Genomic DNA, 25,437 nt, shown 5'->3' on the forward strand with positions numbered 1-25,437 from the left:
GTTGTATCACTTGAGGAAAATATATATATTGTGTCTGTCACTACAAAATTCAGTCTAAAATTCTATAGATATATAACATGCTTTTATAAAACAAATTCTAATGTAATCAATAAATTATAATGCTGGTAAAAAATAAAATATTGGAAATTTGATAAAATTGCGTTGTTATTTTTTAATGTAGATAAAATAAAAGATAATAACATAAAATTAACTAAAATAAAAATAAATGAAAATATTATAAAATGGTATACTTATTGATTGATCATGAATCGTTATTAAAAATGAATCACTATTAAAAAATCACTATTTCATGTATATTTTATTTGAGGAAAACTAGCAATAATTGATGTGATATTATAATGAAAAGATAATTATTAAAAATTATTTGCTTTCTTATAGATACTTATCAAAAATTTATAAATATGAAAATGAAAATAATAAAAGGCAGGAAATAAATTTATTACACTATTGTAACATTCTGTTGAAGTAACAGCTATAAAACAATAATATGCAAAATGAAACGTTCAAAAGTAAAGATCATCAATAAACTGTTTGCACAACTGATTGCAATTGTCCGTGTATTAATTTATAACAATAATAATGAAGTTGCCTCAAGTCGAAAATATTAGAATATAAAGATAACAAGCGATTGAGGCGAATTAAATTAAATGGCGCAGGTGTTAATTCGATCTTCGTCACAAATAAATAACCGTAACAGTGTGAAAAGACGCAGAAAATAATAGTCATGCTTGTATACGGAGTTGATTCACGATCCACTCCAATGCGTTATATCGAACGCGTGCGACAGCTGACTGATTGCCTATATGCGGACAGTCCAAACTTATCACGAAGCGATTACGCGAATTAAACTATCGCTAGAGGTTGCACGAGAGCGGTTGGCGAGAGCGCAGTTTTTTTAATTTCCGACTCGATATCGCGCGAGCTCCTCGGCGGTGGGTTATTGCATATAAAAAAGTCGGTTTGATGTATATGCATTATGTGTATCGGTGTATACCTTCGCCGTTCTAGTACTGAACGAACAATTATACCTGAGATAATTACGTTTAATTATGATGTACTTGCCGATATTGTGCGCCCTAGCGCTGACCAGTGTCCAAGTAAGAATAGCAAGTAGGGAAGCAATTAGAGTAGATGATAACATTGCCAGAGCACATTAAAAATTTTTTCGCGTCTCTGTCATGAAAAGAAATTTCTATTTATAAATTATATATATTTTATTATATATTTTTACATAAATTATTATATTAATTTAAAGCCATTGTATATTCAAAATAAAAGAAGAATATTAATTTTTAAGAATTAAGTGTAAGAATATTAATTGTTAAGAATCAAGTGTAAGAATATTTTATAAGTAGTGTAAGATAATAATGTAAGAATATTAATTGTTAAGAATTAAGTGTAAGAATATTTTATAAGTATAATTGATAATTATATTGAAAATTATATTGATTTCAATTCTTCTAATTATCGTCAATTTTAATTAACAATCTATCATGTGCATTTTTTTAAATTTTAAAGTATGGATAAAATCATTGAATTATTTTGAGAATAATTTTGTATGCAAGTTTTATCATTTATGTTATATAATTTATCTAATAATTTAATTATGATACATTGTACATACATTTTTCTAGATGTATTCGCAAGTGCAAGCTTTAAAAGAAGAGGTAAGAAATTTAAAATAATAAAAGTGGAATTAATTTTCTCGCAATCATTTGAGAATATAATATATATTATTTTTTACGAAAATTAATTTTTAAAGAATCATATTGTGTGCAATATTGTTGTTGCTCTAATCAAACACGATTTATTTCACAATAACGTCAAGTCCCATATATATATATATATATATATATATATATATCGCATAAGACTCTTTTCTTCACTTATATATTTAAAAATATAATAATGTAATAAAAGCTGTTCAAAAAATAAAGATTTATTTCAGTGTGAAGACCGTCATATTGCCTATTGCTTATTGTCATCTAATATTAATCGTCAATATATTTCTACAAACTTAAAAGTATCTTAAAAATATTCTAAAATAATTCGTAATTAATAATTCATAGGTTTCGTTGGTTGAAAACAAGAACATAAATGTCATCATGAATATCATGGATACGCAAGAAATAGCTATGGAATTATGGAAGATGATAGAAGCCCGTCTGAGCAATCGTACCAATCATCTCACCAGTTCGGAGAGTACTATCAAAGAGCTCGAAAAAGCTGTGACACCCCTTGTATCACCTACTAGGAGAGGAACATCACAGAGCGCTTTTCAAGTGGCGAGTCAACTCGATAAGATCACCCGAAGAGTGCTCACCAGAGATACGCCGAACATAGATCTGCTGGACGAAGAAATAATGACGAGGGACATCGTGGCGGACATGATGAGTTCCTTAAAGATGAAAACAATCCAGTCGAAAATCGATGAGACGGACGTATCCAGCAGAAGGGCAATTCACAGTCCTGTAAAGATACTTAGTGACGAGAAGGACGATTATGTGAATGTCAGAATCAAAATACGCAGAAAGGATATTTTAGATGCAATTCATTAATTTGACATCATATTGTGTTTCTATCAAAAAGAAAAGCGTATTTGGCTTCCGAAAAATATTTATGGAATTAATTATCGAATTAATCCAATTATATTTAATGTGAAATTTCCAAAGAAAGATATCTAATATTTGGTCCTTTTTCTCTTTAAATAAATAATTTAACAAAAAACAATACCTGTCTTTAAATTACCTGAAGGCGTTCTCCATAATATTATTATATAAATTTTATGCATTTAACACACACGCAGTGTTTTAAATTATATATTATTACAATCAAATCTCATAGTTTGTATTGTTTTTACTATTTCTAAAGATTTTTCAGATCAAGTGAGATATAGTCGCTAGATAATTTTAGAGATAATTTTAAAATTAAATTAAATTAAAATTAAATAGCATTTCATTTTTATAATCTTATGAGGATATTTGATCGTTTTTATATTTTTAACGTATAATAATAAAAATAACTTTTAAATATAATTTTTTTGTAGATAATAAGTGTGCTATGTTATGAATTAAAATTAACTAAAATATTAGAATATTAACTACTAGTTTAAATACTAATATTAGCTGAAAAAAACAATCAATTTTTTTAAATATTTATTATTTATAAAATAATTCATTGTAACAATTTTTTTTGTTTATCTAAATATACTTTATGTATTTTATATTATAGAGGCAAATACAAATGGTGAAATGTAAATAATTCTTTAAAAAAAGATCTTTTTATTCAATACCTTTTTTATCACTCAAATTAATATTATTATTATTATTCGAACAAAACACCTCAGTTTCAATATCAACTAGATTTTAAGTAATTTAAAAAACTTAATTTCAATTCACAATTAACTAATTACTTAATTAATTAATTTTGATTCGTTGATGTAGAACATTTCTCATATATTTAATATTTATTTTATCCGAAATAATAAACTTTGCGTAGAAACTTTGCGTAGAAAAATAATTTTATTTAAATAGTTCCATTGTATTTTAATAAAATATTAAACATTAAGCATTGGATTAAAGTTATAATTAAAAGTAATTAAATGCACACAATCTACAAAATATCTGATATTTGAAATGTTTGAATAATGTAAAACTTAAGAATTAAGTTTTTAATAAGAAAAAGTATATAACATAAATGCGTTTAAATAATCCTTTTTACAACCTCTTATTTTTAATTTATTTTATTTATTTTACTTTAGTTTAAAATAGGAAAATTCAATGAATTGAATGATATTGAAAGAGAAAATTTTTAATCCTGTTTTTAATCCTATAATTTACAATTAAAAACTCATGTATATATTTTATTATATACAGATAATATATTTAGCTCGATAAAAGATCAAAGAATTATGAATTTACAACTTTACAATTAACAATACAACGCAATTAACAATATCGCAAAAGTTAAATTGGATTTTATATGTTCACTCAAGCGCACAATAATAATTTGACTGATCAGTACATTTGATAAAATGGGCAATTTTCTATTATCTTTATCCAATACTAATTCATAAGTGACTTTTAAATCTATAACCGTGAAAGGTCGTAGATAATCCTATACAACAATCATCTCTATATAATATGTGTTGGTACGATCAATCCAGAAATTGAAACAAACCTCGATCGATCATCTCTCACAATGATTTCACATCGAATACTCGGCTGCTTAGTAAGTGAATTATTCTTTGTTAAAATATTTGTCGACTGAATAAAATTGTCAAATTCAATTTGTATATTAAATATTGTTGCTAGTATTTAATATTGCATAATAAATGCTATCTTTATTTTTTTTTTATACATTTTATTTATTCTCCGTTTTTTAACTTGTTCTGGAATTGCTTATAAAAACGTAGAATATATATATATATATATATATATATAGATATATAGATATATGTGTGGAATTTAATTTAATTTTAATCTTTTTCTTCTTTCATGAGTTCCTGATTTTATTATCGCAATATAGTAACGCAAGGAAATCTAATTATGTGGAAACTATTTTGAATTCGTTGCAACGCATCGAAAATCTACTTTTCAAACAAAGCACACAACAGACATTGAATTGCCTTGTTCCAATTGAGAAATTATTTGCTCTAATTTCGGAAGCTTCTAATGATGACAGCAATGAGGTATATCAGCCAAACAATATAAATCTCATATTTTTATCCACTGAGATATATCTGGGATATATCTTGCATTTATACATATGTAATTTTTAAAATCTACTTTTTATTTGTTGTGTACATAAACAAATTATTTTATTTTTATTTTTTTCTTACTCTTTTTCTCTTTTCACAAACATTTTAATAAATAAAGCATAAAATTTAAATTTTATTAGTTTCTATAAATTTATATTAATCTAATTATTCAATACTTATTGTTAGATAATTTTAAGAACTTAATTGTATTATAGATACCGAAAAACTTGCCTGACTCCAATGTTATTTTCTTTCTTCAAAAGGAGTTAGGTCTCGATAACGAAAAAAATGTTGTACCATTTCTGAAAAAATCGACGGAAAAAAATAGAAATTACATTGACAACAAAAATTACAATGAGAATATAAATACTAATACAAACAAAAACATCGATCGTGCCAGACGTACTTTGGACAGCATATCCCATAATTTCAATAAACTACACAATCGAAATTATAATGTAAACATGAATGCAAACAAGAATATAAATAGAAAGGCAACAGATTTCACCGATTTCATCGACGAAAATGAAGCTTAAGTATAAAAAACAGACTCAAGAAAATCATGAAATATATATCCGAATATTAGCTGTAACCTGTAATTTCTATAAAATTATCAATTGTAATGATATAATATAATCAAGATGTTCAAGCAATCTTCATGTTAATTAATTAAATAATTAAATAAATAAATAATTAATTAAATATAAATTAAAAATGTATGAGTTAAAATTATCTTAAATATTAATAAAATTAATTAATTTACGTCGATATAATTTTATGTTTTATTCTGAAAAAGTAGATTGACCCATTTAATTTCTCTTCAATACAATTTTACTTTACACTTTACTTAAAATATCTACTAATTTATTCGCGTGACAATTATTATCCGACATTTTTAACTCATATTCTTCTGCTATTCTGTGTCGTCATAATTAATTTTTCGAATTTTGAAGATGTATTTTACTTCAGTTATTAATATGAATTACATAATTCATTAACATGTAAATCACTATAAACGCATTTTAGATTGTAATTATAATTTTATATTTCTTATATCTTTTTAAATATTTTATTTCCATTATAATAAATAGAGAATTTTAAAAACAAAAAATAACTATGCAAATAATTCTGTTTAAAACTGACATAATTTTATAGTTACATCTTCTCTTAGTACAATCTTCTCTTTTTTCTTTATTCATTAAAAATATAATGGATATATATATATATATATATATATATATATATATATATATATATACAATTATATATTTATATTAATTATTAATAATTATTTAATCATATAATTATATAATAATAAATATTAGTTTTTAATGACATTTTCAGGAAAAGGTATTGTAACTATAAAACTATGTTATTGGAAAGAAAGAGAAAATTCTTTCTATAATAAAAATATATGTCTTGTCTAGTAACAGATTGAATATTTTTTTAGAATGGATTAAATATAGATCTAAAAATAATCGTGCTTTAACTAATGTAATCATGGCACTTGCCGTTTATTAAAAACAAATTCGATAGTAATTGTATAACTACAAACAATAATAATAATGGTATAATTATAAAATATGGTCGATCTAGTATTTTTATAACGCGCTTGTAGAATCAGTCTTAACCCTCGGATTACCAAACATCAGAGTGTGTATATTTTTTCATCATCTCCCTTTTTCTCTTCTCTCTCTTTTTTTATCTTCTTCTCAATCTCTCGATTTTCTGATCAGAAAAATAAATATATTTGAAGGTACAATTTTTCCTTTCGCGTCTGAGAAAATTTAAATGGATCGATAATCCGAGGGCTAATTAAACTATGAGATGTGCTATGGAGGTATGTTATAGTGTGATGCAGGGGTTTCGTTCACGTAATCGAAAAATTGACACATCCCCTCACAGAAACAAAAGCATCGACTGACGACGTTCAAGCGTTTCTATTTTCGAGGACTTCTCGTTTTCGCTGCACCACGCATCTCTCAAGGTTCCCCACATTTAGATTTATTATATATATATATATATATATAATATATATGTATATGTACACGCACGCGCTGTAGATATAGATATCTATTTATATATTTATCCATTCGTTTATATTCATTCACATTTATTTATTTATTTTATAATGTATAATTATCATTTTTTATTTGTATTAGGCGCACTCCACAGAAACGAGCTGGCCCTTCTGCGAGTTTGAATAAAAAATAAATGATCCTTCGTTCGTTTCGCCGGAGTGCTGAGATCTGCTGAGGTCTAACGACAATCTCTCATTTTTGCGACATAAAACTAGTGAAGTTGAATAAAGCGCTGTCACAATTCTTAGTGTGTACTCTAAGCTCCATTTCTACAGAGAAACGTACTTACAAAAATGTGTTGCGTAGGGTAAGCTTTTCCTCATTCTGTTCGTCATTATTTATTGCATCTTTTCTTTCTTTGTCTTGCAACGTTCGACGCATCATATTGTTTATTCAACCCTCTGATAAACCATCGAATTCGTATAGGGATTTTGATTAATTGTGGCGCACAATATAGTAAATACAGAATGAAAAAGTTGTTATAGTAAATTGATATCTTTAAATGAGGCTAATAAAAAAATAATATGCATCATATCAAATTATTAAAAATTGCGTATCAGAGGGTTAATAAATCTATGTATATTGTTCTATGCATTGTATATATTTCCATTTAGTAACTTATTAAAGTTTAATATTATAATGTATGTGATTTAAAAAAATAACAAATATAAGAAAGAAATATAGAAGATTCGTTCGATATACTTAAAAAGCTGATAAAATTGTACAGTCTTCCTTTTAAAATTTTATAACACTATTGCGATATTTTCATACACACAGGTACGGTTGTAGATATTGCAAAAGGCTGCAATATAGACAATTACTCTTGTTTATATATTCTATTCTATTGGAAAATCAAAAAATGTCAATTCATCCTATTTTTATAAGTTGTCCTATCGCATTGCGACGGTAAATCAAATTACATATAAACGAAATTTATTACACAGCAGATAAGCGCTAGTTTTTATCGTTGTCATCTCAACAAGCAATGCCTTATCCAACCGTAAAAACTAGACAACGAAGAGAATAGATGTGTCTCTGGGTCTTTAGGCACTTAAATGTCGGAAGTTACTGGGAACCTCAAGAACGTGGCTCATCGATCGCCCGATTCCTATTTACAGCCTTAATCGGGAACATAATGTCCCGAAGAAGGATCGGGTTGTGTATTGAATGGTATCCGAACAATTATATTCGTACGTCAGTTCGAGCATCAGGTAAACTGCGAAATTTTTCGTCAAAGAAAACGATTGCCATGAGAGTACGATTACAATTCGAAAACTCTCGCTACTGGCCTGTTGAAAATATTCATCAGCTTAAGAAGTAGTATATTGTTGGTTCGCCGAAATTTCATACATTATTTCGTAAACTATTTCGAGCAGAGCTACAGATCAAGTTTCTCAAAATTCATCGATTTCTGGTATACAATTAATATTTGCTCCGTCGAAAGTAATTCCCATAAAAAAATACAGTTCACATTCTAATATCTTTTTGTACAATGTTCGTTAGCCGAAAAATAAATAGGAGAAGAAACGAATGACTCAACGAGACTTCGCATAAAGGTAAAATTCGTTTTGCGATCTTCCGGTCTCGCGCAAACCGGACGTATAGAATTATTTATGCCACATTTATTCATACACACAATATAGCATATATATATATGCTCTATATCAAAATACACTTACGCCTCCTGAAGAATAATCGATCGTGTTTTCCTCTTTGTTTTCTTACAATACATGTATGTATAAAATATTATGTATAAAAATCAAAGCCGCAATTATTACAATTGTAATTTGCTATTACATAATAATAATAAACGTTAGCAATATAAAATTAATAATTAATAATCATTATTATTATATAACTTCAAAAATCTAATAATTATTAATTTACAATAGCAATAACGATATCAACATAATAAAATAATAAAGCAATCATTAGTATAATTGTAATTACAATATTTTGTATACATAAAAAAATGGCAATTTATATTTCGTGTTATTATTGTACACTATTCCGTCTCCCGAGTAACTCTATTAATTCGCATATTCGCTTTCTGTATCCGATATGCACGTATACATTCACGTTGACGGCAGACGAGAATATATGCGCGCACGTCACGGAATTAAAGACTAGTAATTATAGTTCCCACAAAGAGTTCTACATCGATTAATTAGGTAAAATCGCGATAGAGATCGCCGACGCTACGTGACCAGCGATTTACGCACCTATACATATACATTATATCGATAAATTCTTTTACTAAAATATAGTATTATGGTATTGTGTATTCGCCAATGATCTTTTCTTTTTAGATTAGAGCGCCCCAACAAAAAGAGAAATATTATAAAATCACCGTCGAAGTAAGCCCGTAGAACCACGACGAATGCGAAATTATATAACGTATGGATGCGTGTGTAAGGTAGTTTTAAATGCGGTATAAATGCATTCTATGGAAAAAGTGTACAGGATATAATAATAGAAAATTATGTCTTTTATCAATGATAACTGAAGCAATAATTTAAATATCATTCGAAACAGTCGATAGAGATAAAATTTCTTACACTTATATTAATCCTCGATCATTATGATAGAATTGAAAATTAATATGTGCGAGATATAAAATATTGTAAGAAAAGATAATAATCTCTATTGTATTGTTTTTTCCCGATGATAATAAAAATATAATTATCATCGTTTCTCTTCTTCCCCCATAAATGGCAGATAATAAATTGTTATAATTGATAAATATAGAGTAGAATGCACAACAGTATAAAAAGTCGAGTGTATGTGGCAGTGAAAAACAACGAGTTTCATCGGACAGTGTCAGTAGGCAGTTTCAGGATACATTTTCGAGAACAAGAATGATATCCTTCGATAATGTCGGCAGTTTTCGGTTTCGAGACAGTCTTTCAATTTTCGCATATCGTCGTGATTTTACGTTGTATAATTAACGGCGAGTGGTCGGCAAATAATTCGCGGTACGAGATATCTTATTTAATCGCTGATCGCGCTAACCATTCGGATTAAACGTAACGAAAATTTGTTTGTAACGGACGTGATTTCGAGTTTAGACGAAAATCAGATGAATGAGAAAGCATCACGAATTATTTGCCGCCGATTGAGTCAGTATCGGCGCCGCTCGAGAAAGATAAAGATCAAAAAGACTCGATCTCGAGATTCGAGTTATTTTGGCAATTATTGTACTTGTCTATATTTACAAGTATATCATACATACTACGCGCGCAAAATACCGAGAAGCAAAGCACGCTTGCTTATGTATGTACATTTCTCTTACATTTCTCTTGTTAAAAATTAATAGTTAATAATTATTAATAAATTATATTATTAAAAATAATAACACAGAAAAAAATTATTGTATAATTATACATCTTATTGTAAAATTATTTATTATAATTATACAATATTATTATTAATTATAAGTATTGTATAATTGTACAATAAAAATCAACAATTTCAAGGTATTAAAAAGAGAATTTTATATCATAAAATATAAATTGCATATAATCAATTCTTTCTATTGTATTCTATTTATTTATATTTCTTTAGATGTAAATTAAACGAAACTAGTAATAATATTAAATAAAATAATAATGTAAAAGAAACTAAAAGTGAAGATAAAAATAGACAAACAAAATAAAAACTATTCAATAGACAATTTTTTGGCATTCCAACATATGCGAGATTAAAAAAAAATGTGCTTCTCTGTTATAAAATAAAAACTTACTATATCAGAAAATAATTTCAAAATTACGGTGTTTGAAAAAATAGTAAAAAAAGTAATTATTTTTTCTATAAATATTGTAGTTAAAATTCATGGATTCATTTTTTCTTTCATGTCGAACTTTTTTTATCGTGGCACAAGACAATGACAAAGTATAACGCGGTACATATATGTCAATTATTTTTAATAAAAATTTACAAATAAAATTCTTGATAAAAAGCATCTACTTGTGCGCGTTTGCATCTCGGTTTTCTGTGTTACCGTCAAAGAGAAAATCGTTACAGTGAGCAGATCGTCATCGTTCTCCGATGAACGGCAACGGAATTCGTTATCATAATTGAAAGAAATCGATCGACGGAGGAGGAGGGAGAGGAAAAGAGGAAAATTGCATTAATATTATAATTTGTACACTCGGCTATCGCCGTAACTGCGCAAATTGTACACCCTACACAATCGATGTGATTTAAAAAATATTTCCGACTAATCGAACGGCGACAAATTACAATATACTCTATACGATATATTATACGTATATATATGTATATATATGTATATATATATATATATACATATATATATACATATATAGAGAACGGTAATCAACTATGCATGTTATACGGGTTATTAATTAGCGTAATCTCTTGAATGTTTCTCTCTCAAGAGCTTGATTTTGATCATCGAGGAGCTTCGATACGGGCATTAAAAAAGCGCTCAATTCACAGATACTCGATTTAAAAGTACTGATTTGATAAGCACTCCTTGTGTATTTAAATTTACACACATCCCTGATTATAATCAGATATAATCCCCATATCGCCATGCCGTGTCGCACAGTGCTGTGGTATTTTTTCCTTTAAAATATATAGATTATGCGATTTTTTTCGCGGATATACAAAAATACACGATTCTCGGTTGCGGCCAGCAGCACTGCACAAATGATTATTCAGTACAATAGTATTGATCCGTGACACACAAATCGAGAATAATGAATATCGTTCAATGATGCGAAGTTGAAAATATTAACTAGCTTCGCGTCAATTTTGTAAATGCAATCTTGATAACTTTAAAGTCCATTTAAAGCTTATAAGATACGAATGCATTTTGAAGCTTTCAAGCTTTTAAAGCTTGCGCCATTTAAAAACGCACGACTATGTATACATGTCTTTTTAATTATATAACGATATTAATTATTCCGATTTCACGAACCGCTTATTTCAATTAATGCATTCAATTTATGCATCGCTAATTATAAAAAAGCAGTTACGCTGCTTGCTTGTACCGACTAATAAAATTACGTATCGCTCTTCGCGCTTTTAAAACGAGATTGCTTAATTCCACTGATAAATGCGCGAAGAGGGATAATTACTCACTTTAAAGTCAAACTTGTAATTTAATTAGAATTATAATTTCGTTTCATTATATTCGAGATTATTAGTAAATAGAGATTAATATAAGTAGTAAAATAATATTGTACAATAATAATTATATATATGTGTGTGTATATATATATATATATATATATATATATATATATATATATATATATATGTATATATTTACACATATATGTATGTTGATTCTCGGCTTTCTCGACTATCTTCATTTTCACATAAAACAGCGTATCCAAGGCCTGTTTTCGTGCCTCGTGGACGACATTCCGGTTCCCGGGATCAATAGAAAAGTACACACATAACTGCCTAAACATAAAATTCTCCAAAAATATATTTCCCGTTTATCATGCTAAACTGCAAAGTCCAAATGAGTTAACCCTTAAACACAAACAATTCCTGCAAATGAAAAATGAAAAGATATGATAAAAATTCATATGTCATATTTAGAAAGAGAACGAGAATCGTAGTAAAGAGATGCATATGTAAAAGATGAAATTTACATATAAATATACATGTGAAAGAATAATAAATTTCAAAAATTGAATAGTTTATGAAATAGGTTCATGATGGTGTAACTTTAAACTACGTCTGTGTTTAAAGGTTAATAACCATCGACAAGATCAATCGAACCGGAAAGCCGACCGTACGTGAGAAAAAGAGAATAGATTTGAATTGACAATCACACGAACAATCAGTTCAAATTTTAATTTATATACATATATATTTTATTTTTCAAATATAAAAAAATTATTTAATTTCCGATAACTTACATTAAAAGAAAATTATCCAACAAATAATCTCAACAAATAAAGTCTAAATAATTTTTTCTATTTTAGAATATTCTTCAAGCAATTAATCAGTCAATCATTAAGCAATTTAATCAATCATTTTGTTTGGATTGCTAATAGTTCAAATATGTTCTCCCTTTTTCACGCAACGAATGTTTCCAATATTCTCAATTAAATAATAATCATTGCGCAATTTCTCTCTAAATGCGCGTTCATATCTGCTTTTCATCTGCTCATCTTCTTTTTCTTATACGCTGACTACAAGCAATTCTCTACGTGGACACGGAAAACGCACATTACTAATGTGAGACGATGTCCTCTTTCATTGCTGCAGAAAATGTGCGAAGCACTAAAAAGCATTTAGACAATCAGTCATCCACGAGCGTGTTTCATAACGGCGTGTAAAGTGTATCATATTAAAATACAGCTTTTTTTTAACTCTTCATTTGTCTCTTTGTATGTGTGTATATGTATGTGTGTATTCGCATCCTCTGGCTGTGTTGTTTCAACCGATTGCATTAGTGCAATAATTATAATGATAATAATAATAATTGGTATTACTTTTTGTTTTATCTCTATCTTCTGTTTTCTTCAAATTATTTAGATAATTTCAATTATTTAGAGATCGAAAGCAAAACAATGCATATGACACATATTTTTAAAAATATATCGCATGTATATTCGCTTTCGATCTCGTCAATCTTTCTTTATTCTCCTCTTTTTCTTTTTCACTTTTTTTCATTCCGCATCACTCGGAGACTTCCGCCAGTCATTGCGTGAAAAGTATTTTTCAAATCACAAATATATATATAATTATATTATAGATATCTATGCCAATGTTTACTATTGTAATACTTTATGAGAGTGTAAAACTCACGGACGGGGGTGGTGGTCTAAGAAGTCATCCGAGATCCGAGAGGAGTTCCGAATATGAGGGTTTATGTGCATGTGTATTTGAATATTATACTTAAAAGCGAAGCAAAAATAAATGCATAAATATATATAAATCTCGATTTGCGTTATTAAATCCGTTCTCAATAATTCGACAAATTTAAAATCGTATATAATTCAAAATTAAATACAATTAATGTCTATAATCTTTGTGATTTCACTGAAACTTTATTCTAATTAAATTTTAATTTTAATTCAAATATTATTCAATTAATTTTATATAATTTTATATAACATGATAATTTCTCATACTTTAAAGTAATATTTACATCAAAAATTAAAAATTATTTTAGTTAATATTTACGTAATTAATATTTATTTTGATCAATATATATTTAAAAGATAAGTTTAAACACCATACGAAATCTGGAAATAAACTAGTTAGAAAAATTGTTTCCATTTGCAAAATTTCGTTTATAGTGCGTTTTAGTGCAAATCGAGAACCAATCATACAAGAAAATGTCTCAAGCCGCTCAACACGAACGTCTGCGCGTCAAACCTCGTGTTAAAAAAATGCGAGCCCTTTCATACATAAAAATATTGTACATTGTAAATTTATCATATATTAGAATCTCGTCCATACATCGCACATCATTGTTAAAACAATAGTCGGCATCTCGAGAGCTTAACAATTACTTTTTCATTATTTTACAAAGTCGTAAATCAAAATATAAATAATGAACTTGTTTTAACAATAACGAGATGTATGTTGGTAAGTAATTATTGCTGCATTAATCCTTGACATATTGTATTTAGCGCGTATTACTTTACTATTCTTACATTTCTGATTTTTCAGTAATTGATGTATGCATTTAAGTAATATCTTCTATCTTTATAGCTTGTAGCTTTTAATTGATCATCATTCATTAGATAAGCATATTGTTTGTATTCAAAGCGCGTATAATATAGATCTAAAACACATGCAATTTTGCTCTTAAAAAAGCACAATTACATGCAAATTTATAAATGCAATGATATTGTATAGCAAAAGAAGCTATTTATTTATCTACCTTTCTCTTGAAATATTTTCATAATAATTATCAATCTATTTTATTGTTCAACTTATAGTATCGCAACGAATAAAATAGTACAAACTATATTTTCTTCAATTCTGATTTTCGAATTAAAAACAAATTTATAATATATAATTATTTATATATTATAATATATTAATGTATTATATATTAATATTAATTATATATATTAATTATATATAATAACATAATTTATAATACAATTATAAAATTTTCTTTCTGTTAGACTCTTTTTTTCTTGCATTTAAAATTTGCTCTTTGCAGTTTAGATCTATATCATTCGCGATGCTTCTCTTATGTCATGCTTTTCGCGGATAATTTCCATCTTTGCAAGACATTTGTGTGAAAATTTGACACACGTCAATCATCATAATGACCGCATTCTTTCCAAGCTTCGACGGGAAGAGGATACGCAAGGATTAAAGCAGAAATGCACACGGGCATGTAGCTTAAAAGCGCAGATGTTTGTTCATGAACGGTCGAGGACTGATTGACCAGATTGATGATCTAAACTGTTAAACATAATCACGCACTTATATACGCAAGTATACATCTTTCTCTTACACGTACATAATTATATGCGTACTTTGCTTACTTTTTATGCGCATTATCCACGAGAAGAAAGACATTCCCTATCGTATAACGATTGATCGAAAAGAATGATCGGTATTTTCTCCTCGCCTTTCTTTCTTCTTACGCGTTTTTGGAGATGATCGCAACTAATGTAATGCGCACCGTGTGATCGAACAATGTGCTACCTTTGAAAAGGAAACACGGAACATATCAACTTGTGTGTTTATTCATTTCGATTTAAATTGAAATATATCTGACGATCAACCAATTCTTAAATTAAAACTCTAACATTAAAAAAAGTAATAGGTTTATTGCAGAAACATGCAGTTCTTTTTTGTTCTGCAACTTTGCATTCAATAATATTGCACATTCTATAACTTGCGTCTTAGATTCTTAGATTACCTAATATCTTACATTTAAATTACAGTTAAATATAAAAAGATTCTGAGAGCCTTCAACTTACTACATTTGAGAAATTATTATCTCTTTTCCTCTAAATATTCTATAATTTATTGATATATAATCGTAATATCTCGGTTAATACATATTTCTGCAAATATTCAACCTCTGACTTGTAATCATCTATTTTGATCACGTTTTCATGTGTTTCATATAGTCCTTTACTTATTTAATTATTTATTTAGATTTTATAGACATTGTAAGTTTTTTAAAAATTTTTGTTTGCTCAATTTCTCATTGAAAAAAATAAATCGTAAAGTAATTTTGAAAGCTGTATTTAACATTATTATATTTATCATACTAAAACAGATTAACGCAAAGATTCTCGAGACACAAATCTACATCTATCATTATGCATATATAGTTAAAATGCATTATATATAATGCAATATGGCATTAAACATATTTTTGATAACAAAATATGAATCAAAATATTATTACAATGTATTTTAAAACTCTAGTTAATAAATAAAATTAATATTCTCAAGTTTTTTTTGTTATGAAGATAATAATTGAAAAAATTTTCTACTATGTCAGCAAGCTTTTTTTTACGTCCATCAATTAAGCCTAAATCATAACTCTGTTCCAAAAGAGTAACCGATTCTTAAAACTCCTAATTCTTTATTGCAACATTAAATTATAATGTCAGAAGCGAAAAATCATGTAAATTTTTCCCTCCATTATATGTCAAAATAAATTAAAAATTTTTTATATTCGACATAAAAGTTGATAAAACACAAAAAAAATTCTTCTTTTATTATTCTATGTTAATTCTATGTTAATAAATATATTAACTAAATCTACACATATATATATTAATGATAATTCAATTCTATATTTTATATTTTATTTTTCAGTATTGTGCATATTCTATTTTACAAAACTATTGATCGAGTTGAGAGCTATTCATTAATAAATGAAACAAAAACTTCTATCTCATGTCATAATTGAATATAGCTGCAATAAATAATTAGGAGTAACTGACCAATAGCTGTCTCTGTTGAATTCCAGAGCAGTGAAATTCAATAATTGATACCTCACATTCACTAGTAATATTATAATATATAAGTATATATATTATATATACTTATATATTATAATACTACTAGTATAATACTAATATATATATTAATATTTAAGGATTTATATATCCTAATATTTAAAATTTTCTATCTTTTAATAAAAAATTTTTAATTAAAATTTTATAATAATCAAGATAATTAAAAAATTTTATAATTTTATAACTAAACACAATAAATCTTTTTTTTATTGTTGCTGTTCGAATTTAGAAGCATCAAATGATTCCCTAACGTTCTTCTTCATTCACAAACCCCTTTTGTAACAAAATTCTATATATTAAATAAATAAAAAAACTGCAGACTTATATTAGGGCACGTAGTGCCCCGCGTTTCCTTTCGCGTCACGGTAAATGTTACCGTTAGATAACGTGCAGCGACGAGAACGCCGTACTAATCAACACCGGTGCGCAACGCACGATGCAATCCCTCACTGTCGCGAACCGCGTTTATCCGCGAGGCCGCCCGTGTGGTTTGATTCGATTCGATTCTCCGGATCCGTCGAAGCGAATCCCGCATGCTCGCCGCAAGCACCGTCGTTTCGTAGGCACGGAAGTATTACTTTTTATATTGCGTGTACTTACTGACAGCCCTCCCTGAGAGAGAAACCTTACTATAGCTTTTTCGAGACGCAATCGGGGGAGACCTATATAACACGTCGTTCTTGTCAACTCTTTTCGAGCATGATTACTTCTATCGTTCTCCTTTCATCAATGATTTCTTATGTCTGAATCTGATGATGACTGCCGAGTTAACTCAAGAGCTAATCTTTCATACAGTTCTCCCGTGCTTACAAGAATATCTCGCGATGCAGTAGTCGGTATCGTCTTCACGTGCTTGTTCCGTAGAAGTCATGCAATCTTTCTTCCTGCTCGTCGTAATTGAATCATGATCTTCCGAGTCTTCCAGTTCTTCCTTCAACTTCGCAATTGTGTCTGTTTCTTCCTCGTTCAACAATTGCGATTCTCTCGCGAGTAATTGTTCACGTCATTCACCTATTTCAACCAGTCCTCTTGTGATTTTCGCGCGCGCGGACATTGAAAACATTCGCATCACCAGCGTTGATTGTCCTGAGAGGCGGTCTCCTACTGTCGAGGAGAGAAATGAGACTAGACTTTCGTCGATACGAACTCATTCGAGAGAAGATCCCTCTTGACTTGTAATCATCAAGTGGATCCTTCGTTGCGTCCCCGGAACATACGGCGATCTCTATTCCGGTATACTTTTCCCAAAGAACGACGATGCCCCCATGTATTCTACGACACTGCACTGAGTCCTTAGACGACGATGACGACGACGCATCGGCCACGACCCGTTCACCGCAAAGAGTAATGCGAAACCTTCACAAATAGTCATTCTCGACCGTCTGAGCGTCTTGCGATTTTAACGTCGCCATTTCCTCCGCGGTGCCTTCCTCGCCCTCCTGCTCCTCCACGAAGCTTATGCTCCCGGCCTTGTACCAGACGACTATATCCACCACGAAGGCTAACACAAGGATACCGCCCGTTGTACCTGTCGAGAGATATTCGCGTTATTACGCAAACTCTATGTTTGTACGCAATCTTATATATAATATTGGACGTATTACCGCGCTTTTATGTATTACTAGTACACACTCTTGCTCTCGCAAATCTCTGTTTAATTTATTTATTAATAGTTTTTCAAGTCGTCTAACAGATTGAAAAAGAAATTATTCTATATTAATTAAAATATACTCAAAAATTCATCAAATTAATATAATTATCAAAATCTCTTGCTTAGAATCTAAATTTTCTCAATAAATGGAAGAGTTCTTTCAAACATCTCTCTTTTAAAATATGCTTACCATGATAGAACATTCTAAATACATTCGAATCGTAAAGCCAGCAGGCGCCTCGCTCACCGCAAGCGTATTCCCATACGAGACAAGCGGAATCTACCACAGCACCATAAACGATAGGACATGGGACATTACCTGAAGTAAAGAAATGAATATATTAAGCATACTATGTTGTTAAAAAGGTAATTTCAAGACATTTTTTTACACTGAAGAACTGAAAGTTCTCTTTTTAATTTTTTTTATACCAACTTTTCACATTAATTTATTTTTATTTTTTAATCCTACTAATCCGAAATCAATTCATTGCATTATATGTTAAAAAAATATGCTTCTTTTTTCGAAACCTAAATCTAAGAGAATTTTATCAAACTTCAGCCGTTAACTTTTTCGTTTTACTCGGATCGAAGTTCTTGAATAAGGACACGTCGCGATATCTATTTCCCTTGAAAATAATATTTCATCAAGTAATTACCAAATAATCCGATGGCGAACTGTATCAGACCAAGCGCCATGGCCTTATCTCTGGGATCCACGCATCGGAGAATAAGCAGCATGGAGCCTACTTCGCTAGTCGAATGGATAAAAACGAAAACCGAAAACAGGATCATGTAAACCCAAAAGTTGCTGCACTCGAGTTCACAATAACCGATGGTCGCCGAGCTGAACGCTTCCGGTATCGTGACGTTGTGTTCAATGCACTGACAATTATAAAACTGCGAAACATTAAACGTAACATTATCAGAGGAGAAAAGTCGAAATCGAAGAATATAATTTTTTGATAGTTTGCGACATATTTTGTCGGGCTTCTCGTATACTAAAAACATAATTGTTAAAAAATTTAATTGCTAAAATGTAATTACATTCGCACAGTCATCTGCCATTTGTTCATTTATTGGCATTTTTTATTCCAAGTTTTTTAAAATTATTTTATACGTGTGAATTAATATCTTTTTTCTTTACTTAAATTTTTATCATTGATAGATAATGATAAAAATATCTCGAAAGTATGTGTGCTCAGAAATTCGTACACAATACTTTGATATTCAGAAATCAAAAAGTACCCAGACATACATAACTCAAAATTAATCTTGATAATAATATATGATACAGTATAAATATAATAACAGGCACAATAATATGATATATGTATTACTATCTAAATATTTCATTTTATTCAAAAGACTCCAGAATTCTGTCTTTGTACTCCGAAATGAATCGACAACACTCACAATTCCTACGGTGTTTCCAAGCTGACCGTTTCAATTACTATCGCGTATCCCGCGTAATTTCGCTCAAACAGACGTGTCATCACAGACCATGTCCTGTGGGGTGTTGTTTCTACTGAGCTTAACACTTACCGATGCCACCTTGCCGTCGGCGACCGTATAATTCGAGCAGCCTGCGTGACACGCGGAGAAATACGTTCTGCCATCCACGCCGCAGATTGGACTAAATTTATTTCGGTCGCAGTCGCAGCTAGCCTCGCAGGTCGGCTCGAAGCTGGAAAGTCTGCGGAAACGTCGATTTGATTTTTTTGAATGAGCTTTAAACTTGTTAAACTTAACCGCCTATCACTTAATACAAATCTAGATACGCATAAAAAATTATTATCCCAGTATAATTCAAAATATATTATCAAATATATTATCAAACTTTTTTCCCAGCAATTTTATATAATTTTTATATAATATAATATAAATGTGTATAAGAGATTGTAAAGGATTTATTTTTATAGTATCTTGCTGCCTGAGAATCAATTGAACTGTCAAAATCATTAAAATCCAGGCATTAAAGAATATAATATGCATTAGATTTTTTACTCATGTTTTATAAATGATATAACGTTTGTGAAGTATTATAAACTGTTTGTGAAGTATTATAAACTGAACAAAGTCACGACGAGTGCAAGAGCTCAAAATGTACATATCTGTAGGAACTGAAAGATATTGTTGACTTGTAAATAAGACTGGTAACAGGCGAAAGCGAAAAATTCTCACGCGTTTCCGATATATGCAATATTTACGATGCACATTCTAATAAGATATACATTGAAACATGTTGTTTTTCGTTAAACAATCGACGTCCATCAGTCTCGTCGTTTACATACAAAGTTTATACGCGAAGAGATAACCGCGGAATTTTTGTAATATTACAAACAATGGACTCGAATTTTCGAAAACATTGTTAATAGGTATTAAATATTAAAATGTAAAATAGATTTGTGTCATTTAATTCAAGAATGCGAAGATACTTAAACTTTTACGAACGCTATAATTTTGTTTCAGACATCCTTTTGTGATATGAATTAATATTAATAATAAAAAAATTTTGTTAGATAATAATTGCTATTTGTGTCGATGAAATTTTTCTCAACTTAATTTAATTTAACTTTAAGTTTTGTTAGCCACGAGAAGATTTTTCTTACCCGTCAGAATGTGACACAAGCCCTGCAAAATCGTCCATCGGACAGCCAATAAACATCAATACACCCATGCCGATCGCGTAAACGACCGCAGTGAAGGCGATCCAGGCTGCGACAAACCTCGCGTTAGGCTTCGCTCTCAAGATAAATACACCACTAATTATAATACCCAATCCCATAACTAGGATGCCGCCAACACCTGCACAAAAAATCACGCTCATTATACGGTCGTCCAAAGCCATTCACTTGGTAACTCATGCTTTGCATCATAGTCTAGTCATGAGAATTCAAGGATGATCACCATCGCTTCATTTTAAAGCAGTTTTCATTAAAAGTTCTATTTGTTAGATAAGAAAAATATTGTTTTTCAATTTGACTGATAAAAAAATATGCTTCCTTCTAATATATTTATACAAAAGTAAAAAAAGATTTTAGGTAATAATAATTTAGATAATAATAATAAAAATAATAATAATTATTATTATTAAATCATCAAAAACTACGCTGTTCAATTTCATTTAATTTTGCCTAATATAAACGTATGATAAAAATGTAAAATATTCATCTTTTTAATATTTACAAATTATTAAATATACAGAATAAAACCAAATTGTAATGTTAGAAATTGATCGTAAAATGTTTCAAGAGATCAAGAATATCTACTTATATTTTCATTGGCTTTATATAACTTCATCGGGCGACTATGAAATAATTCGAAATCAATACAATAGCATCGCGCGCAACAATACGGCGTATAGCGGGTACTTGTACCAAATTATTCCTCAAATAATACGACCATAGATTAATACTCGGGCGCAGAATGAGAAATAGAATAGAGAAGCGGAGCGCAGCCTTGTTCTACGACCGGCGCCAATTCTCGACGAACAATCATCATAAATTAGCACGTGCGCGCATGCACCGCACATGGAATAAGGCATCATACAATTAATACTGAGATACGCGAATTCATTCTGCAGATTATCGAATTGTTCATTCGCAATATTAACTTCTATATATTATTAATTAATTTAAATAACATTCCTAAATATAAAAGAAAATTAAATTAAAACTATAAAATGTCATTGCAAATTGTTATATATATATATATTTATTTATTTGTTTATGTATTTATATTTAAAATTTCTTTCTTATAAAAAATCTTTCTTGAATTGTATGAAATAAAAAAATTAAAGTTAAAAGCAAAGTAAGTAATTCAGTATAATTGACCAACAAAAAAAAATTTCGCGTCATAAATTTCTGTACAATAAAGGAAATGAGAGGATAATTCTTTTCGGTGGAATAACACATCCGTTCTGTCATTTACGTCAAATTGTCCACTTTACATCGTAATCACGACGGACATCCAGTGGCAAAATCTTGCGACATTGCCAATCTTTCAAAAACTTTTGCTGTTATTCCACACATGATTCATCGCTCTCACAGTACATATCATTAATAACACAATTCGACAAAAAATAACTTTTCTCAGATTAGGGAAAAAATGGGGAGAATGATTAAATTTGATAAAAGAAAGAGAGAGAGAGAGAGAATAATAATTTCATCAAATACAACTCAGGCTATCAAAATGTTACATTTTTTAAAAATTTGATTTTAAAATTATAAGGAGAGATTATTTATTTATGATTTATTTTATTTTAACGTTTATTATACTAGTATGATGTATTGATAAAACTTTATCCATTCAACATTATAGTATATTATAGTATATTGTTAAAATTTTCAATTCTCAAATGGAATTTGTTACCAATATTAATAAAATTTTTGCAACTAAATATTGCGGAAAAAATTTTGTAAATGAGACTATTAAGAATTAAACGTAGATAATTTAATCAACATTTTCGAACTGTTTATTCAAACTTAAAAAATTTTCAAGTAAACCATTTTTGAGACTTTAAAATCATTAAGAAACATTAAGAAAAATGTAAAGAAAGAATTATTTTTTCTTGAATTCGTTCTGGCTGGACTGTATAATTGAGTGTACATACATTCGAGATCCGCTTGCATGTTTATTCGCGATAATTACCTGAGATCATGTTCGCATGATGAGCCGGCAGACGAAATTGGCTTTCGAGGTACTTTGGCAGGAAAGTGTAAAGACCGGCGATCGGCAAGATGTGCAACACGCTACTCGCTGTCCTGAACATCAGTATATCGTTCTTTAGTAGTCTTTTCACTGCACTCGGAAAATCTGCAACAGTGGTAGTCAAAATGTTATAGCACGCGTATAAATATAAAAATTAATATAATTATCAGGTCAATTCACATAATTTATCACATACTTAATATATTTGTCATGATAAATTTTACACACAGAATAATATAAATTGTCAGCGAAATGACAAGGAGCAATTATCGTTCAATAGGAAAAAAATATTTATTTTCAATTATAAAATAAATCATCTTTTATCTTTCTTGAATATTGAAAAATTGCTGAAAAGTAGATATAAATAAATAGAACCTAATAATAATGTTATTCGATATTCCTAATAAAACTTTATTTGATTGTAAATGCATATTTGATGAACAGAGATATTTCTTTCGCTCTGTAATTGAAGACCATATCCTTCCTTTGAAGTTTTGACGTCAAATATCTTGATAACCATACATACCTTCTAATTAATTGTAATCATTCTAAACAAATGAATCTCATATCGTATGTGCGACATATCGGTCATCGACTCAACATATTACACGTTTCATGGGCGAAGGTTACGTAAAACTTAGCGATATTCTAGTCGCAATCGGACTCTGGGATGGCCATGGTTATCTCTTATTAGTCTCGGTCTTGCCTGATCTCTCTGTCTCTACTCAAGCCGTACACTTATTCTCTACGAATCTGATGGAGTCTACCGCAATTCTTTGTATATTTACGAGCTCGATTACGAGGGACGAGCTAATTAGCCTTGGCAATCTTTCCTCTCTTCTCCCGTATTATATCCTTCCTCGAGCATCCAAGAAAACTCGACGGTGGACGAAGTAAGAGCGAGAACTAAAGGAGAAAAAGTTTCACGCCGAGAAAAGGTAAAAGGGAAGGACGTGATAAAGCGTCTTTGATGCTGATTCCGCCAACAAACGATTTTAATATCGATGACTTCAATAACGACAACGATAAAGTTTACTGGCAGTTTCGCCTGACATACGTATCGGTGGAGATCGATGCATCGCAAACGCGTAGACTTTTATACGCGCCCCTGCCAGACGAAGATATACCCGCTCGAACGACCAAACGTATTGACCCATTGAAATATATATGTAGACCTGCTTGGAAACTCGCTTATAGTTCGCCAACAGTCTAGGATCGATTAAGAAAACATCCAAAACATTCGAAATTATTATCAAGACTCGCCAAATGTTTGCGAGTCTCTTCCTCTCATCAATTTACGATCGAATCGAACGAGAGAATATTCGCGTGTGTCTCTCTTCGTTTTCGATGAGTCGGGTAAGTAGTAAAGCTTAAGATAAGAAACTCGTCTCCTTTTAAATATCTGCTATAATGTAAATGTATAGATAGAAGTAGCACTTTGGAATTAACTTGGAATTTATTTAATTAGTTAATATCAAAATTATAAAATGGATTTGAAAAAATGTTTTAAATAAAAAATTCGGATTATTAAAAATCCCACACAATTCCTAATGCATTCTTATTCACAGATTTATTGAAATCGGAGAACAAATAAGAAAAATTAATTTACTTCAATTAATTTAATCATTTTTACAATCTTCTCATTTAAAAGAAAAGCTAAATGAATATTTTCCCCTTCCCAGTTGTTTCTCTGCTTGACGACTATTTTAATCTATTTGCTCAAATAAACTCTAGCGTCATTTTAATTAATAACGTCTTTTGAATTAAAATCTTGAAAAATTTATTGTATTTCCAAATTAAATTTATTCAAATTGGACAAGGAAAACAAGGTCAAGGAATTAATTCATTTTATAATTCGCTCAGTCGAAAGAGAAACTAAATAAATACATTGTTGATTTCTCTTTCTGAACGTTATGTTAATTTATCTACTCAGACCAGTCGAGCATCTTTTTCGCATGATACTATAGCGTGTGTACAGTATATGCGTAACCTTGTGCGTGCAAACGAAGCTACATACCTAGGACTGCCTAGGAGTCTTCTAGGCATCCGAGTAAGCCCAGCTAGAAGTCGTGGCAACTCCGCATAGGGACGTCCCACAGACCATGAGTAGACAAACGTGACTAACATTGCGCTCCGAGTATTATCGTATAGAATGCCCTTTAAAGGTCCGAACGCGTACGTTGTGCCGATCACCGTGTAATACATATTCGTTTATTTCGG

At 29.6% G+C, this 25,437-nt stretch overlaps 3 protein-coding genes across 11 annotated transcripts in view; 2 read left to right on the forward strand and 1 right to left on the reverse strand.

Moving 5' to 3' along the window:
* Window positions 1-968: 968 nt before the first annotated feature.
* LOC145964355 (uncharacterized) lies at window positions 969-2,579 on the forward strand. The gene is made up of 3 exons (XM_083087002.1): window positions 969-1,118; window positions 1,656-1,688; window positions 2,091-2,579. Exons 1-3 carry the CDS (start codon window positions 1,071-1,073, stop codon window positions 2,577-2,579), a joined length of 570 nt encoding a protein of 189 aa, XP_082943128.1. The 5' UTR covers window positions 969-1,070.
* A 1,642-nt stretch (window positions 2,580-4,221) lies between these two features.
* Window positions 4,222-5,354, forward strand: LOC145964005 (uncharacterized). Its single transcript, XM_083086358.1, has 3 exons — window positions 4,222-4,251; window positions 4,523-4,711; window positions 4,996-5,354. Exons 1-3 carry the CDS (start codon window positions 4,222-4,224, stop codon window positions 5,314-5,316), a joined length of 540 nt encoding a protein of 179 aa, XP_082942484.1. The 3' UTR covers window positions 5,317-5,354.
* Window positions 5,355-6,270: 916 nt separating this feature from the next.
* Window positions 6,271-25,437, reverse strand: part of Oatp74d (Organic anion transporting polypeptide 74D) — a 99,631-nt gene continuing 80,464 nt past the window's right edge. For all 9 annotated transcript variants that reach the window (XM_083087582.1, XM_083087586.1, XM_083087584.1 and 6 more), the window contains 6 exons: window positions 23,158-23,322; window positions 21,117-21,312; window positions 20,050-20,200; window positions 19,164-19,404; window positions 18,698-18,826; window positions 6,271-18,384 (listed from right to left, as the gene is read on the reverse strand). In XM_083087582.1, coding sequence (XP_082943708.1) covers window positions 18,215-18,384; window positions 18,698-18,826; window positions 19,164-19,404; window positions 20,050-20,200; window positions 21,117-21,312; window positions 23,158-23,322 — 1,052 coding nt within the window. In that variant the 3' untranslated portion in view covers window positions 6,271-18,214. The remainder of the gene's footprint in view (window positions 18,385-18,697; window positions 18,827-19,163; window positions 19,405-20,049; window positions 20,201-21,116; window positions 21,313-23,157; window positions 23,323-25,437) is intronic.

Source organism: Camponotus vicinus, unplaced genomic scaffold, assembly GCF_025532165.1.
Source record: "Camponotus vicinus isolate PSW18456_S1 unplaced genomic scaffold, iyCamVici1.0 SCAF_13, whole genome shotgun sequence".
Taxonomy (NCBI): domain Eukaryota; kingdom Metazoa; phylum Arthropoda; class Insecta; order Hymenoptera; family Formicidae; genus Camponotus; species Camponotus vicinus.